The 18,200-nt window shown below is 34.5% G+C and overlaps 1 protein-coding gene across 9 annotated transcripts in view; it reads right to left on the bottom strand.

The window, feature by feature from the left end:
* The window catches only part of LOC117172966 (ribosome-releasing factor 2, mitochondrial), a 93,040-nt gene that overhangs the window by 35,919 nt on the left and 38,921 nt on the right, over positions 1–18,200 (bottom strand). For all 9 annotated transcript variants that reach the window (XR_004467082.1, XR_004467083.1, XR_004467081.1 and 6 more), the window contains exons 2-4: positions 12,890–13,728; positions 12,351–12,809; positions 7,652–8,122 (exon numbers count right to left, since the gene is read on the bottom strand). Coding sequence is in view for 5 of the 9 variants with exons in the window: in XM_033361292.1 (XP_033217183.1) it covers positions 7,652–8,122; positions 12,351–12,809; positions 12,890–13,728 (1,769 nt within the window). In the remaining 4 variants the exon portion in view is untranslated. The remainder of the gene's footprint in view (positions 1–7,651; positions 8,123–12,350; positions 12,810–12,889; positions 13,729–18,200) is intronic.

Below are 18,200 nucleotides of genomic sequence, written 5' to 3'. Positions count from 1 at the left end.
TTTTTACCAACTTATACTTTTATGTACTGGCATAATCAACCCCTGTATGTGTGAATGGAATTGATGAAGTTACGCAGGCTCGTGGGAGCGAACTCATGATTTGGGTCACTCTACAGGCGCGCTGTCATGTGCATATAATACACCTTTTAATACATTGATTTATAAAAGAACGTGAACGAAATAGCCAAAGTGATTGTCTCAGAACATGGGCGGTTAGTTGGATACCACCATGAAGTGTTCGTAAATGAGCGCGATACATATTTAGTTCACTAAGCGTATGATCCAATGAAAATAATTGGATGCTTTTCAGTGTAAGCTAAAGGCGAATACTCAAGACGACCCCCTACTCGAATCAAGAGATCTGGTTCTCTAAATGGATTTAGTGGCTTAATCGCACTTGATTTTGGATAAGGTTGATCCTTTTTTAACATCCGCAATTCTCCCAAAAGTACGTCACTTTGAATAAATTTGTAACACAGAACTTGGGCTTCGTCAATCAAATCTTAATCATGCTCAACCACAACTTGTAATTTTTCTTGTAATATCGAAGAAAGTTTAAATTGAGATTTATTAAACAATCAAAGAGTTTGAATTTTTATAAATTTTAAAGAAAGTGCAGTGACTCTTCATAATTTTGCCCAACTTGACAATTTAATAGGTAACATTTGTTTCAAATCAGATTCCGATTTTTCTGATGCAGTATGGTCTATAGTGGTAGGATGGCAATGTTTTGTTAAATTTTTCTTCTGGTTTTTTCAAGCCAAGAGAGAATAATTGTAGAGTCCGACCGAAGATGAGTTAGAGCTGATTTGGGATTTAGGACAGTCTGAAGATACTGCATTGCTTGTATAAGCAATTTATGCAAATTATTTACCAATATATTATACCAATTTGACATAGGCAACCATAACTTTTGCATAAAGGTTTTGGCCCTAACATTTATGGGAGTCAAGTAGCCAAGTGGATCAAAAATTTTAGCGATCATCGATAGAACTGTAAGTTTAGCATAAACGTCTTGAATCTTAACTAATTGACTCTTTGCAATTGTGTCAGACTCAAGGACGTCTGCTCCACAAAGTACATCGCCAACATAAAAATTCTCTAATAAAATTCTTGATCCTATAGAGAAATGAACTAGCTTCATCATGAGCGAGTTGTTTCATGACCTTTAAGGCCAAATATGGAGCTGCTGCAGTTCCGTACGTTGCAGTTAGTAACTGGAATAACTGCCGAGAAATTGCAGGGTTATCACGAAAGACAATACGTTGATAATCAATGTCAATTTCATCGATCCGTATTTGGCAATACATTTTCGAAATATTAGCGCATAATGCTACTTTATTCATACGCCAATGCATGATAATGATAGGATGATGTTTAGGTCCTACCAGCATGTGAAAATTTAAGCTTGTACCATTAGTGGTCAAGCTTGAAGCATTAAATACTACGCGCAAGCGAGTTGTGGTTGAATTATCTTTTATCACATGATGGTGAGGTATATAAACCAGTTGTTCATTAGTGAACGGATCACCTGCTGTAACAGGTCTCATGTGATCTTCAGCTAATCTTCGTTTAATGCCAAACAATTGTTTCCTAGCCGTCGAACCATCCAATATACCAACAAAAATACATCCAAAGATCGTGGCCTGAGCAATTGGGGCGTCAACAGGGTCTTTCATTAGTCCTTGTCCATTATTGCTTAGTAGACATCAGCAGCAAACATTAAATCAACTCGATCCTTAGAAAAAAGTTCAGGATCTGTCATAGTTGAACCTTGCAAGTGATACCAAGCGTCAGGATTAATATCATGATTAATCGGAGGTTTATAAGAAGTTACATCTTGACACGCAATAGTGTACATTGTCAGTTTAGCATCTGAGTTAACTAGTGATTCAATATTTAATTTTATTATCGCAGTAGCCGTCGTTAAATGCGCTCCAGCAAAACCTTCTACAGTCGCATGAATTCGTCATCCTGGTAGTCTCAATACTTGAACTATTAACTCATCAGAGACAAAAGATTGATTAGAGCATGGGTCAGTCATTACTCGCACGATTTCAGAACGTCACTTTGGACCTTTTATTAAAACTCGAGCTATCCCAAACATAGTAGTACGAGGACGTCATATTCCCTTCTGAGAAATATGAGAAGTGAGTTTTGTTTCCTTTACACTTTGAGAATTTAAAGCTGACTTACTATTATTATTATTATTATTATTGTTATTATTATTATTCTCAGTTTTTAAATCAGAGCCATGATGCAATAAAGAATTATGCGGTCTGTTACATTTGTTGCATCGATATTTGCTAGGACATTTAAGTGGTATATGACCAGGTTTAATACAATTAAAACATGAATTATTTGCTCTCAATGTATCATAACACTGATCTATATTCTGAGTTTGAAATTGCTGAAATTTTTCGAGCGCATACTTCACTTGACAAAAGAAGGCATGTTTGAATTAAATTACTGGAATTTGATTAAATTTTAGAATTCGTATGATATGATTTTATATTTCTATTTCATCGAGAACTATAATCTTGTTTTTGAGAATTGATTGCCTCCAACACGTAAATTCGTTTTTTCAAAAAAGTTTCAAATTCACTAAGTTTAGGATACGCGTGAGTAACACGTAAGGATAATTCCCAAGCGTTTCTAGTTTGTTTATCGATAGTAGTTCTATATTTATTATGAATACGTTTTAATTCACGACTCGATTCTAGACTAGCGACAGAAATTGAAAAGAAATCATCTAAAACTTTATTGACAATTAAATGCCTATCTTCATATTGGGGATTAAGTGAATTCCATACTATTGTGTAAATAGAATCAGTGATACTAAGCGAAATAAACATTTGAGCTGCTTCACCTTTGAGACTTGACATAAGATAATGAAGTTTCTGTACATTGGATAATCTAGTCGAATCTTCAACAAGAGATTTAAATAAGTCTCGAAAGCTTGGCCATTCTGCAATTCAATTAACCTATGGAGTTCCAGGGGTCCATTTTTCTTTCCAATTGCTGAGATAATCCATTCCTTTAACGTATTTGCGGAATCATCAGTAAATTCACCATTGATGAAATATTCTTCTGTTTCTCGTTCATTAGAAATAACAGCTGCAGTTATTTGATTGATTTTCGGTACAAATTTCATTTTTTGGTTTTAAGTTCAACAATTTTAGATAAAGTTTTATCATTTCAGTTGAAAATTCACCGCTTTTTTTAAAAATTTAACAACTTTTTTCAAAATTAGTTTTTTTTTTGTTTAAAAATGTAAATCATCTTTATGATTGAACAATAATCTTTTAAATTGATAATTTAACCATTAAATTTTTTGTTAACACTTTTTTCAGTAAAAATGTATGCATTTTGTCGAAAAATCATCTTTTTGGCAGAAATTAATTTTTTTAGTTGAAAATTCAAATATTGCAGTGCGACATTAATTATTTTAACTTTCTTAATTAGGTGTAGAAATAATGCCTATTTCCAACACATATTCAACAAAATTTAAGTAAATATAATGTAACTAATTTAAATTATAATTTAATCTCAAAGTTTCAAAAAACTAAATTCAATTTCCATACAAAATGTCTACGTTTAGAAATTGAAAAGATTGTGAAAAATATTCAAAAATTAGGTCAGTTTTCAAATTACTTACAATATCGTTTCTCAAGAGTTATATCTGATGGCTCTTTAAACAAGTATTTTGATTCACAAGATTTAAGTCTTCGTAATCTAAAATACTCAAAACGTGATAGTTTAGTTGCTAATATTGAAAATTCTATCAAAAATATTAAAGAAGAAGATTTAAAATTTAATATTTGAAAAACTGTTACTCAAATAGTTTCAAATCACAGTAATAATAATAAATTTAAAAATTTAGAAAAATCTGTTCAATTAGTTGAAAATTTCCAAAAAAATCATAAAGATTTAATTTTTGTGAAGGCTGATAAAAGTAACTTAACGGTTGCAGCAAATAGAGAAAATTATAACATTACAGTTGAAACATCCTTAAGAATGATATTTTATACAAGAATATTAAAACTAGTATGGTTCCAACTATTGAAAATAAATGTAATGACATAGGTACTAGATGGGAAAATAAAAGATTAATTAACGACCAATGTGCATACCATTTAAAAACTCACAATAGTGTTATAGCAAAAGCTTATGCTCTCCCTAAAGTTCACAAACCCAATTTAAGTTGGAGACTAATTGTTTCTACTGTTGGCTCTCCAGCTTATAAATTATCAAAGTATATTTCAAATATTTTAAAACCAGTTTCTATAAACACTGATTCATTTGTAAAAAAATAGTTGGGAACTTAAAGATTGTTTAAAAAATATAAATGTACCAAAAACCCATTCGATAGTTTCTTTAGATGTTGTGTCAATGTTTGACAGCATCCCACTAGATCTTGCTTTAGATTGCATTGAAGAAAAACTTAATTTAAATCATAACTTCACAAAAATAACTAAAAATGAATTTCTAATAGCCACCAGAACAGTTTTCAATGGTACCGTTTTCTCCTTTAATAATAAATTTTATAAACAAATTACGGGTTGCCCTATGGGTTCACCATTATCTCCTGTAGTTTCTGATTTAGTTTTACAAGATGTTGAAAAAAGAGCTTTACAATTGTTAGATTTCACACCTATTTTGTACAAACGAGATGTCGATGACATTTTAGCCATTATTCCCACAGATCAAATTTAAGTTTTCTTAAATGCATTTAATAGTATTGAAGATTGTACAAATTTCACATATGAATGTGAGATTAATAATGTTATTAACTATCTTGATTTAAAAATTATAAAAACTCCAAATGGTGATTTATTAACCAATTGGTATAAAAAACCTTCTTGGTCTGGTAGATACTCAAACTATAAATCACATAATTTATTTGGGCATAAAATTGGTTTAATTAAGGGTTTAGTTGATAGATGTGTAAAATTATCTGACATTCAATTTAGAAAAGAAAATTTAAATCTATTAAAAACAACTTTAGTACAGAATAACTATCCTCTTGAGTTTGTAAATGACATCATTAAAGAACGCATTCATGAGATTTACAATAACAGTAATAAAATTAACAAGAAAAGAAATTGGAGTGATACTTACAATAGATTTAATTTAAATGTTACTTTCCCTTACATTCAGGGCCTATCAGAAAGATTAAGAAATTCACGTAAAAAATTTAATATCAATGTTTATTTTAAAAACACTAATACATTAGATAATTATTTGTCAAGAAGAAAGGACGCAGATTCCATTGAAAATTTATCTGGTGTTATTTATTTAATTAAATGTAAATGTTGTAATAAAGCTTATATAGGTGAAACTGGTAGGAGATTAAAAATTAGAATTGCTGAACACAAACGAGATTGTGAAGTCGGGAATTTTAACACAGGTCTGTCGCAACATTCTTGGAATTTCAATCATTACTTTGATTTTGATTTTAAACGAATTAAAATATTAGCTACAGAAAAAAATACTTATCAACGACGTATTATTGAGTCTATTTTTATAAACAAATATCGTAAGATTTCAGTTAATCTACAGACTGAAATTCTAAATATTAATAAAATTTATCAGAATTTTATAAAATAATGTTTTTAATATTAATCATCTCTATGTGTTCATATGTGTATATGTATGTATGCTAGATGTGTGTATATATGTATGCATATGTATGGATGTGTACATATACACATTTTTTTAATTTCTTATTTCAAATTTAAACTCAATTACGCGCTTCCACATCAGTGGTTTTCAATGGAAACTTGCCTATTACATCATCGTTCATTACGTATTCTTCATGTATTTCTGAAACTGTCAATTTCTGTTCGTCCGTCCTAACCTACGCCAATTTTGTTTTCTCGTACAATTTTAAAAAATATAGTTCTAATCGATTGAAGTCTCGAAAAAATTTTTTGAGACTTCTAAAAATGACTAAATTTTAATTAATTTTTTTAAAACAATTGACTGAAATGTTACTTTTTTTGACTGGAAATTGATCTGTTTGACTATTTTAAACTATCATCAACTCAGGTAACAATGTATTTAAATCTACGTAATTATCCATCATATTTGTTCAGACTAAAATGACTAATCTTTAATATAATTATTTAGGTTAAGAACCTTTGAAAAAGGTACGCATTTGTACCGAAACGTCAGGAAGTTTCAAAAGGAGTTTTTTCTATTCAATAAATATCTGAGTTTCGAAGAACATGTTTTTTTTACTCATATTTATTTTTTTGATTTACGATTGGACCGTAAGACATAAATAATTTGAAATATACGATTTGAAATCAATAAATTCATCTTTTCTGTGAAAAATTAAAATAATTGGTTGAAATTAACAGTTGAAACTGATATTTTTTAGTTCAAAATTCAACTAGTTTGAGGAAATTTGATCTTTTTTAGTCAAAAATTTAACTACAGTGAAACCCCGATAATGTACAATTTAAAGTTAACCGTCGAGCTGAATCATCGAAAATTCGGGCCTTGTATCTTGACAACCCATTATACTAGGTGCCTCCCCTATACATAATTTGAAGAAGTCCACTAGCACTGCAATCTTGCGGAGTTTTAATATGATAGTCGACAACAAAATTTTAGGCGGGGATACTTTGAAAATTTTATCCCATAAATATTTCCACTGGAAAATTATGGATGTAAATTGTATATACAATTAATGCAACATTGTTAGATTGCAGACAAATTAAAGTTCATCTTTGACAAATCATTCCATCCCCGAAATCTGACTCATAAATAATACATCCGGCAGGTCCTCGGACGAACGGGGTCACCTTCGGGAGCTTTTCTTGACATAACGGCCATTGGAGGAGGTCTTTGGTAGATTTGGGCCTAATCATGTTGTTTCCAAAGTGATCGTCCGGGTGAAGGACATGTCCTCGACTTCTTGGGCTAGCGTCGTGAGGGAGAGCGAGATTTCGGCCTCTTTCTTTCGATGGAATCTGTGTCAGGGAGAGGTAGACTCTCTCCGGAATCGTGTCACCGTTTCCTTGTGGACTCCGCACTCGTTGAAGGAACGCACGAGAGATTCACGCGTCGGATCTTCCCGGGCCTTACGTCAAAAAGACATTCCATGGTGGTCACCATTTCGGTCATGATGGATGGAGAGAAATGGAAATTTCTGATTCTTGTGCGGATCAAGAGACATGGTGGCAACGAAGGTCCGAGATCCTCTTGGCAGATAATAGAGAGACAAGAGAAAATCCTAAAACCTTTTTAGAGATGAACGAGAGATAAAGGAAAAGATAAATCCTACATTCTATTGACCCACAGTCATCCTGATACCATTGGAAAACTTATCGGCTGAACATGGCTTTATATCAATAAACGTAATCTCCATTTTGGACCATTAAGTGTTCCACTTTCGCGAGGTTTTCCTGTTGTCTGAATGATCTGTTTGAAATTCTTTTCTCATCTAATGCGCGTAAGGCTTTTTAAATATAATTTAATTAATCTGTGGTTGTATAATATTTTTTTGTATTAAATCTGCTGATGTTGCCATTCCAATTTTGGGTTGATATATCTGATGTGGCGAGTTACACGGATTATAAATTATCTATCAGAGGATCGGTTTGACTTAGGGTTACCAAACATTCTTCACAACACTACTTACCTTACGGATACCTTGGGCCATAGCTGCACACACCATCGTGTCCGATGTTCCTTTCCCGACTTCTAGCCAATGTAACATAATTCCCACATCAATAACAGGGCATCCTAGTTTAGGACCATGCATAAGAGCAGCAGAAACTCCGTTCTTTAGAGCACTTAATACTCTAGGGTGTATTTTTGAAAGGTTTGACGCACACTCTTTGTCCTGATCAAAAATTAAATTTTCCTGTCCTTTATGAATAGGTATTACGGAGAGTGTAATTTTTACTGTGTGTTTACTCGTACCGATCTTGTGATCGAGCACGTATGTGTCCTTCAGCAACTTATCTATAGTCTCCTTGTAAGCGATTCGCATTTTTCCTAGTTGAACGTCTACTTTATAGTCTTTTTTAATAATTTCCTTAATGATTTCTATATGTAGCTCACCCATTCCTCCTAACACAATCTGTCCTGTCTCATCATCCTGTGCTACCTGTATTTAAAGAGGTAATATTATATTATTAGTAAGGATCTCTAGTTAATGTAAACCTTATAAACGCAAAATGCCTTAAAATTAAATGTAAATAAGAACTTTCATGTTATGTAAACTTTCCATGTTAAATATACTCAATTATCCGTCGAATTAAAAACACTACTTTTATTTACATCGCATAATTTTGAAATGTTCGCATAACAGCATGCGCTTGCGCACGTCGCTCATTTTATTAGTCTTTCTTCTAGAGACAGTAGAAACGAGGAGAATGGCGTTTTTCACGTGGGTTAATATATGACGGCCGCTTCAAGTCGGCAAGCTCCTAATCATTACCAAACCAGTCACACCCCGGCAAAGGTGACGTTCCGACTATCGAATACTTAACGAATTACCTGTTATGCGTCGAGGAAATAAATTTTTCGTGGGTGAAGCCAGAGTATCAAACCACGACTTATCATTCTGAAACCCCGACTTACTAATTTTTCGCAATCCTAACCTCGACTTAGTAAAAAACTTGTTCGTAAAAAAAATACTCCGACTAATTTAAGTTTGCCCAGAGTGACAGTGAAAAAGGGAAAATTGAAAGTCAACTTCGAATTGAGAGAAGGAAGCCTTCGGCTATAGCCATCCTATCGACTGGTTGTTTTTTAAGTTTTTTCCGGCGATAGTTATCATATAACGGTAAATGCTGCACCCAAAGGAACTTAAGACTTGATCTCTTTCTGATTTTCAAGCTTCTACAAGTTTTCTCTTTTGATTTCTGTCTATTCTCCTCTCTCTCGGTCCTCTGTCTAGAAGATCTGGGAATTTTCTCTTTTATTTATTAGCCTTCTCTCTTTACACCTTGCTCTTTTTACTACTTCCTTTTACTTCTATCTTATTTCTTTTATTACTTCCCTCTTCTTTTCATTTTTCGGTCCTCTCTCAAGAGGGTCGAGGACTTTCCTTCTACGTCTCGGTCTTCTATTTAGAGGATCTGGGAATTTCCTCTTTGTTTGTTGGCTTTCTGTGTTTTTACTTCTTCCTACTTTTTTACTACCTATTTTTACTTCTATCTAATGCGTTTTGCTATTTTCTTCTTCTTTTCATTTCTCGGTCTTCTGTAGAGAGGATCTGGGATACCTTTTTTCTTTATTTATTACTCTCTCGGACCTCTGTCAAGAGCATCGGGAATTTTTTCTTTTACGTCTAGGCCCTCTGTTCAGAGGATCTGAGAAATTCCTCATTATTTATTAGCTTTCTGTTTTTTACTTCTTCCTATTTTTTGCTACTTTTTCTTTTCATTTCTTGGTCCTCTGTACAGAGGATCTGGGATCCTTTTTTGCTTTTTTATTTATTACGCTGTCGGCCCTCAGTCAAGAGGATCTGGGAATTTTCTATGCGTAGTTCTCGGTCCTCTGTAGAGAGGATCTGGGATCTTATTTTTCTTTTAATCCTCTTTTGGTCCTCTGTTAAGAGGACTGAGGATTTTCCGCCTACGTCTCGGTCCTCGATCAAGAGGATCTAGTTCAGTCGGCAGAGCCAACACAAACGCTGGGCAGGAAGATATCGCCAAAACCTTGCTGACCAGCAGGAAAGCCCGGGGGCCTATGTTCTCTTGTCCCCTAAAAGCAAGAAGAGGAACTGTGGAGATTATTACCTTCGAGAACGAAGAGCTTATTACCCTCGAGGAAGTGTTGCGGGATCTAGGCGTCGATCTTCTGCCCGAGGTGACGCCCTCGTCACCTTCCGAATTGCAGAACTTATCTGTGGGAACTGCAGATATTCATCCTTTAGGGGAGGAAGATCCACTGAAGATGCGGGCCGAGATGAGCCTAAATCTCCTTGACGATGATTCCCGCAAGGAAAAGAGGCCAAACAGTAAAAAGAGTGTTCGAACGACTCCAGTGATACAATATGAGGTTCATGATCACTCGGCACTAATAGTGTCCATTTAAATTTTAGAGCTCTGGGGTTTCACCGTTTGTACTCGGTGATTGCCAAAATTCAAGTTCGTCGTCACAGACATATCCTATGGTACATAACAATCACTCGATTGAAAATATTGTATCTGATTGGAGGGTTCGGCTAACAATTCGTAATATGGTAATTTGGGATAACGTTGCTGAATCCCCTCTACCCCTTGACGTTTGTTTCGCTCTCGCTCCTTCTTATGACTGACGTCGGCGTTAATCACTTGAGGTTTACAGTCGCAGCTAAAATAAAAAATAAAATAATAATAAAAAGGGAACAAGCGTATTAGTTACTTAGGATCTAAAATTTACAAATGCTCTGAAAGGCCATAGTGCGTTTCTCTTTCTGGTTTCTAGGAGTTTTATTTCCGCGCAGCTAATCAACCGAAGTCGGTAGTGAGGTGTTAGTGAGACGACAGATGAAATCAACCATCTCACAATGCGTGTGTGATTAGAAGAATGAGAGGGAGTATAGGGAGAGAAAAAAAACAAAAAGCATCGGTAGCGAAAGAGACCGTGCATGAGACACTCGACTAAGATTCCGAATTACGCTTCCCACTCCTAAGTTGTACTCAATTAATGCACCTCTATCTCTAAGGATGATCGGTGCGTTTCGGTTTAAAAAAATGTAACAAAACGCAGCGTGTCCCATTAGGTGTAGAAGAGAGACGGCTGGACTTTAGATCAATTCCTCTTTAATTGCTCATTATTATTTCAAATCAAACAACATAGGAAGATCACGGTCGACAAAAAGTACAATGTAAGCAGTCTCTCTTTCAGAAGTTCCAGTATATTGTAAACTGAAAGTATAAGAACGGCCGGAACACATAGGTCTTTATTTCCGTACTTATAGAAGTATCCACACGCCCGTAACTAGAGGCAGGATAAAAGCTTGTACGAGAATTCTGTCTTGGCGAGATGAGGATTAGAAAACAGTGCACAGCGTAAAAATGGTATTGCAATTTTGCGACTTCCATTAAAACTACGTACCATGCGTTTTATTCGCTCATTGTCTAATTGTCGTAGAGACATGTAGATCAACCGTCAGTTTAAGTTTTGCGGAAGCACAGTTCGGGCCACGGTTTTAATTTTATCGCATTTTATCCGTCCGATTACCAGTTCTGCAAAGAATAAAAACCGGTCAACATCTTACGCCAAGCTCAACTTCCCTCCTCAAACTTAAACAACGAGAGAAAACAGCAATTAATGAACTCGCTCTATTATTCGCAGACAAATTCAATACAAAATAAATAATGAATACAGAAGACTAAAAAAAAATGAAATCATGGACCTTCTAACTGACGATACATACAAAAAACTTTAAAAAGACCCCACAAAAATTGTCAGAAAAAAACCTTCTAAAAGACTTAAAACTGGACAGAAAAATAATACCTAAATTAATGCCTACTAATCTCATATCTAGAAGTCTGTACGTACTCCCAAAAATCTACAAAAACAACATTCCACTCATTAGATCAATCATCATTGCAATAAACTTACCAACCTACAACCTAGCAAGCTTCAACGCCAAAAAACAGAATCATTTCACAGGAAATTCTATCACTCACGTCAAAAACTCTTTTGACTTTATCAAAAAGATACAACAGATTCACATTCTACCCCAAGACATCCTAGTGACATAAATGGAGACACTCGATATAATACCAATTCGATTAGGGTTTTCTTCTCCCCGGTTTAAAAAAATACTTAATTGGCTAAGCAGATGCGACTAATCCCCACAATGGAGCGCTCAAGCCATCACAGGCATCGTAGAGAGTATATATAAGAATAACATAACCTGATACCTCAGTATCAGGTTAGCCCTGAAGAAGTGGACTGTAAAGTTCACAAAACGTCGAGAGGAAAATTCCGGTCTGAAACAGATCCGACGCAAGCTGACAATCGGGTAATCCTGTAAAGCCTTCAAGATCTAAGAGGGGCAAACCCGGATCCTCCCCAAATAAATCTCAGCACCTCAAAGGTCACGGATATATACAGCTTGAGCTCCAATTGAAGATTACAGTGCATCACGACTGGTCCCAGGTCGAATCTCATTGGCAATGTCAACACAGCGGAAATCTTTATGGCACAATCGATCGCGAACACCCTTGTAATCGAGCAAGCGGACAGATATATTGCGATGTACAAGAAAAATATTTTAATAAGAGACTTTATCCGATGCGTCGTTAACCTAGTACTTTCTAACTGTGTTTTCACTCGCAAGGAGTACAATTCAAAAAAAAATATAAATATCAAAATAATTTTTAAAGGTTTACCCTGAGACTAGGATCTTGTCGCTGTAATTCCTGAAGTGCATTATCTAATGCCACTTGGTACGATAAAGAAGGTGGCTCTATAGAACAGAAGAAAACTGGATCTGGCACTCTTGCACCTCTAGAGAAAAAATTGTCTACTTCTTCAGGCTTTACGTTCTTATTTTTTCGCATTTTCGTTTTAGCTCGATTTGCAGATGAAGAACTGCATGTTACTAAGTCTCCAGGAGCTGTACATTTTAGTCCAGTTATGGCGGTGATATTTCCGCAATCCATTTCTTGTACTTCCACATACTCATCTGCATAAGCAGCATATATGCGGCTACTCTGTTCGCTTTTCCCTTGCTGGATATTGTAAAGCTTTTGACTTTTTTTCATTTTGCCGGTGAATACCCTAACAAAGGTCATTGGTCCCCTTTGCTTATCATGAATAATTTTAAATGCTTTTGCACAGAGAGAATCCTGAAAACGTAATTGAAATGGAGCAAGTTGAGAGAATCAAACCACTGCTAACAAATTAAAACCGTAGAAAATACATGTACCTCAAAGCAACTATACTGTGTTGCGCATGGGCTTATGCCGGGTGAAGGGAGATATAAAGCTATTCCATCCATTAGGGGTTGTACTCCTACATTCTTATATGAACTGCCAAGTAAAACCGGCACTGCTTTTCTACTGATAGTGACTCTGCGAAGAGAATCTACTAAATTCTGATCAGAAACTTCTTCCAGTGAATTTCGCTGTATAACAACATTAGCCAATTCGTCATCCAAGCCTGAAAGCTTGTCCGTTAATGTTGTCCGCTTTTCTTTTGCCAGCATATACAGATTTTCTTCTTGTTGTGTCAACTTCGACTTTTCAATTTTTGTTCCTTGGCTATTTTTGTTGAATAGTATCTTCTCGAGTGTGATAACATTCACGAGGCCAATTAATGATTTATCATCTTTCAAAGGTAATTGTATTGGCAGGGGATGAGTATCTAGCTTAGATTCAATAGATTGCAAGCTTTTTTCAAAGTCTGCATCTTTTCTGTCCATTTTATTAATATAAACTATCCTGGGTATATTATACCGATTGGCCTGATTCCATACAGTCATAGTCTGTGCTTCGACTCCAGCCGAACCGTCAAGAACCACTATCGCTCCGTCCAGTATTCCAAGTGTCTGCTCGACTTCATTTGTGAAGTCGATATGACCAGGGGTGTCGATCAGATTAAACTTGTAATTTTTCCATGAAAAAGTAACAGCCGCAGATGTGATGGTTATACCTCGTTCTCTTTCTTGTTCCATGTAGTCTGTTACCGTATTGCCATGATGCACTTCACCCATACTTGATATGGTTCCTGAATAGAATAACATTCTTTCTGTGGTTGTCGTTTTCCCTGTAAATGCATAACAAAGTTGGACAATATTGTTTCAAATACCTTCAGTTGTAAGTAATAAGAGAAAATGAAAACAAATGTTTGTGTTTAAATTTGAATAAGAGAGTTCATGTTATCCAAAGGACCATGATTTTTAGACACTTAGAATTTCACCGACTGTCTAGTCATTACTAAAATTGAAGTGGCTATTAAAAAAAAGATGTATCTGCCAAGATTATTGTTTATTCAATATTAATTATAATGTAATTAAATTCGTTTTTGAATTAAGTTTGTCCTAAAAAACAGGCGTGACCAAAAATTATGTCAAAGGCACTCTTTTTGTGAATGATACGTTGGCGTGTATTTAGTTACATCGATTGTGTGTATAGAGTTTCATTTTTTTGTGTGCTTTTGTCACAAAATGTTATTGTGATCCCTCAAATTTTGCAAAATATTTCGTTCATTTCCTTGCCGTTTTAAACCGGATGAGTTTACTGTGTACTTCCTTTTTACTTGCCGAATCTGATTCAATAAATATGTGAATATTTCAGGCATGTTGAATATTCACTGATAAATATAATTATAAAAATGTTAACATAAATACATACAAAAAAAGTGGTTGCATTTTTCTTGACAAATAATATAACGGCTTTAAATTTTTCAGGTTATGAAAAAATCAAATTTCACCAAGTATTAATTTTATCTAAGTTAATTATTTTGCTCCTCCTTTTTTATTATTTTATTAAACTTATTTATTACCAATGATTTTAAATAACCTGCTAGTTTCAAAATAATATGCGAGACGACATCGGTATTTTTTGTACCACCTGCATTCTGGTGATTATAGATATAGTTATACATAATGATTCCGAATTTCGTTTAAAAAAATGCATTTATAACCTTCATAACTGTATTCTTTAAATAATATTTCTTGACAAAATGTATATGTGGAGCACAATAGGTTCATTTATCAACCAGTTGACAATATACTGGGGCCTGAAATTTTCACTTTTTCAGGTGCTTTTTTACCATCACTCTTTAATGCACTTTAAGACTATCATAACAATTTTTCCTTCATTACGATTTTTTTATGAAAATCAAAATTATAATTGATTTCTTGAAAAAAATCGTCTACAAAAGTTTTTTTTTAAATAACTTTTTTACACTCTTAAATGTAATGCCACCAAAAAAGTAGGCTAGAAATAATTTCCTAGTCTAATTGAGATTGTTACACTCGATATAACCACATTTAACTTACGCAGCGCCCGGGAACGACTACTGTTAGGTCTAACTTGCCTCTAAGCTCGCATTATATCATCTTGAAATGATTTTTTATATGTATGTATATTATATCATCGTAATGTGGCACCTACAAGCGTAAAATTCTTAATTTAATTAGGAAATTATTTTGAGTCCACCTTTTCTTCTACATGAATTTAAAGAGTTTAAAAAAGGCTGTTTTAAAAAAGAGAAAAATTTAAAATGGTTTTTTTTTAAATCAATTTTAATTTTATTGAAAAAATATATGAAAATTCCTAATGAGAAAAATGGTTGTGATCGAGGGGTGTACTACTCAAAAAATCACGAGTTATTCCGTCAGAAATCAACACGGAATCTGTAAGAATTTTCGGAAGGCAATGTATGTCGTAAAAATCAAAGTAGAAAATCGTCAGCGAAGACACGTTCGTGAAATCGTTTCATCAAAACGGAAAATTCGTACGCGTTCGATGGTTTTTGATAGAAGTCATTAAGCATTCGCAGCAGTCCGTAAGGACTTTGAGTAGGACCGCAGGCAATCATTGGGATTCATGGTAGAAGTCGTAGAAAGTTCACGCGGAGTCGCTGCTAAGACCGCGTGGCATTGGCAAATCTCGGACCTGCGCAGTATATATCGTTATAAGCTGTTCGCCATATATCAAAAACTTTGCTGTTATTTTTAGCCGGTGCTACTGTTCGTTAAGGGGCTAGTACACAAATAATTTTTCGAAAAATCCAAAAAATTTTTGTGTCATTTTTGGTCACTATATACATCTAAAAATAGGATAGAAACCAACATTTGTCTGAAAGCAAGCTGAAAGTGTCTGAAAACCGAAATACGCCGCGAGGCCCCCCGGAGCGCTCGTAACGCACGATGTACATGAACCAACTTTTAATGTAAGGTCGGGCTCCGTGAACTCGATCTGGTACCGCGAGATCGAAAAAATGTGTCCTGAAAAACGAATTGAACAATTCTTTAGTACTTATCCGGTAGTATTAGTGCGGGTTTTTTAGTCATTTGGAAACGTTTTCAGCGACCCTGAAAACCCCCGAATAGCAAATCGGATCAATTTTCATATATTTCGTCCGCCATATTGAATCCGCCATTTTGAATGTTTAAATTCTGAGGTTCGATTCGTTTTCAGCGACCCTGAAAACCTCCGAGTAGCAAACATGTAGCATATCGGATCAATTTTCATATATTTCGTCCGCCATATTGCATCCGCCATTTGTAATTTTGCAATTTTGACGTCGGGTTCGTTTCAGCGTCCCCGAAAACCCAAGATTACCGAGTTTCAATGTTCTAGTCCCCATAAACTGCCCATAACTACATTCATTCTGTGTATCATATATGATACCCTGTGCTTCGAAGGGTTAAATTTTGAACGCGTTTTTCTCGAAACAGTGTTTTTCAAGCTGGCGGCCACAATTCCGGCCGATCTACTGGGCCGATTTTTCTCAAACTTAAGAGGAAATTTTGATAAGGTGTATCGCTATCGTATGACCCTCGATCATAATTTTTCATTAACATTTAACAACTTTCTTAAACAATTGACGTTGCAAAAAACGGTCAAAAATACAAAAACTTCTACCATTAATTCATTTTTTAATACTAGCCCCTTAAATATTTAATTTGTCGCTCTTTCAACTTAAAAAAATAAGAAATTAGTGATGACTTTAGTATAAAGTTTTGTGATTCTCTGAAAGCAGTAATTCATAACGACTTTCATATTAGACACATAACCAAGTTTTTTATTATTTTATTATTAAGAAATTGAATTCTTATTGTAATTGAATCCCAAGGATCAGGTACGATTTAAAAAATCATATATTTCTGCTCCACCAATAAAAGTATCAACGTAAAATTTTCGAAACGATTGATGAAATGGTGATAGATATGTTTTTAATGTGAAAAATTGTCGTGGAATATCTACCACGTAATTTGTGAATAATAATGCAACAAACTTTTAAAATAACAGGTCACTAAAAACAATTGAACAGATTTGCGAAACTGATTGCTTCCATATTTGTATTTTTTATTCGATAAAACAGCTTTATGTTTTTGATAGAGAGATTTATAGTCACCATTTCTATGTGAAGTAAACTATAAACAATTGTTATTATTTAATTTCAAATATCACGAAATATTCATGCATTTCAAAAAATTGCAATTCTTGTTAGAAACAAATTGTTCTTATCTGGAAATACTTTAAATTATTGTGAGAGAGATCTCAGTAAAAATTTATACAAAAGATTAACAATTGGGATTTTGTAGACATTTTTGGTGGAAAATTTTTGAATTTTAAGTTTAACAATTGCGGATTTTTCTTCATCATTCGAAATAATGTAGATATTCTTAATGATAAAATAGTTTGGATCATATTTATTACATTATGATAAGTGTTAATCTGATAAGCAAAGTAAATAAATTAATTCAAAGCTTTGGCACGTTGGCAGTGAAAAGATTTTTTTTCACTATAACTGCATCAAGTTTTTGTTATAACGATTTGCAATAACTATTCTCATACAAAATGAAGGATGAAAAATTTTTCAAAAAATGTTTTAAGCGACATATTTTAGTAAGCTACACCATTAAGCCATTTCCCTTTCGGGGTAGGCGTGACTCGCTCGGTAGGGGAAAGGCGTAGTGTGTGGAAGGGGTAGAGATTTTTCAAATTGATCTAGAATTCTCGTGCTATTTAAGTAAATAACACGTTCACTCCGCAACACTGCTCCGACCCAGGTTGCTGATCAATCTCTCTAGCAATCACCCCAAGCGAAGAACCTCACGAAGTCGTTATGTAAGGTTTCCCACTTGGGTCCATTAGTAGCCAAGGTCTTTGTTTCAGGCGTCATTCACTCTACTGACACTCTTTTTATTAACTATTTACCGCCATACTTTCCTGTCCTGGCTTACTTCTCTAGCTTCTTTTATGTCCATGAATTTTTTCATGCAGGCTCTCGTGTTTCTGTGACTTCTTATATCTCTTCTAACTAGGGTCTCATTCACACATTCTAACCATTATTTCCGCGGTATACCTCTGGGCACGCTGCCATTTACTTTACCTCGATACACTTGTTTCGTTAGTCGTTCGTTTGGCATTCTCTCAACGTGTCCGAACCATCTTAATCGTTTTCTTTCCCATGTGTCTACTAGCGTCTCTTCTGCACCACATTCTTTTAGAATTATCTCGTTATTTACTTTGTCCATTAGGGTTTTCCCGCATATTATGCGC

This window comes from Belonocnema kinseyi, chromosome 5, assembly GCF_010883055.1.
Source record: "Belonocnema kinseyi isolate 2016_QV_RU_SX_M_011 chromosome 5, B_treatae_v1, whole genome shotgun sequence".
Classification (NCBI taxonomy): Eukaryota; Metazoa; Arthropoda; class Insecta; order Hymenoptera; family Cynipidae; genus Belonocnema; species Belonocnema kinseyi.
Note: the sequence above shows the minus strand (reverse complement) of the source record. Positions and strands in the feature narration are given on the sequence as shown.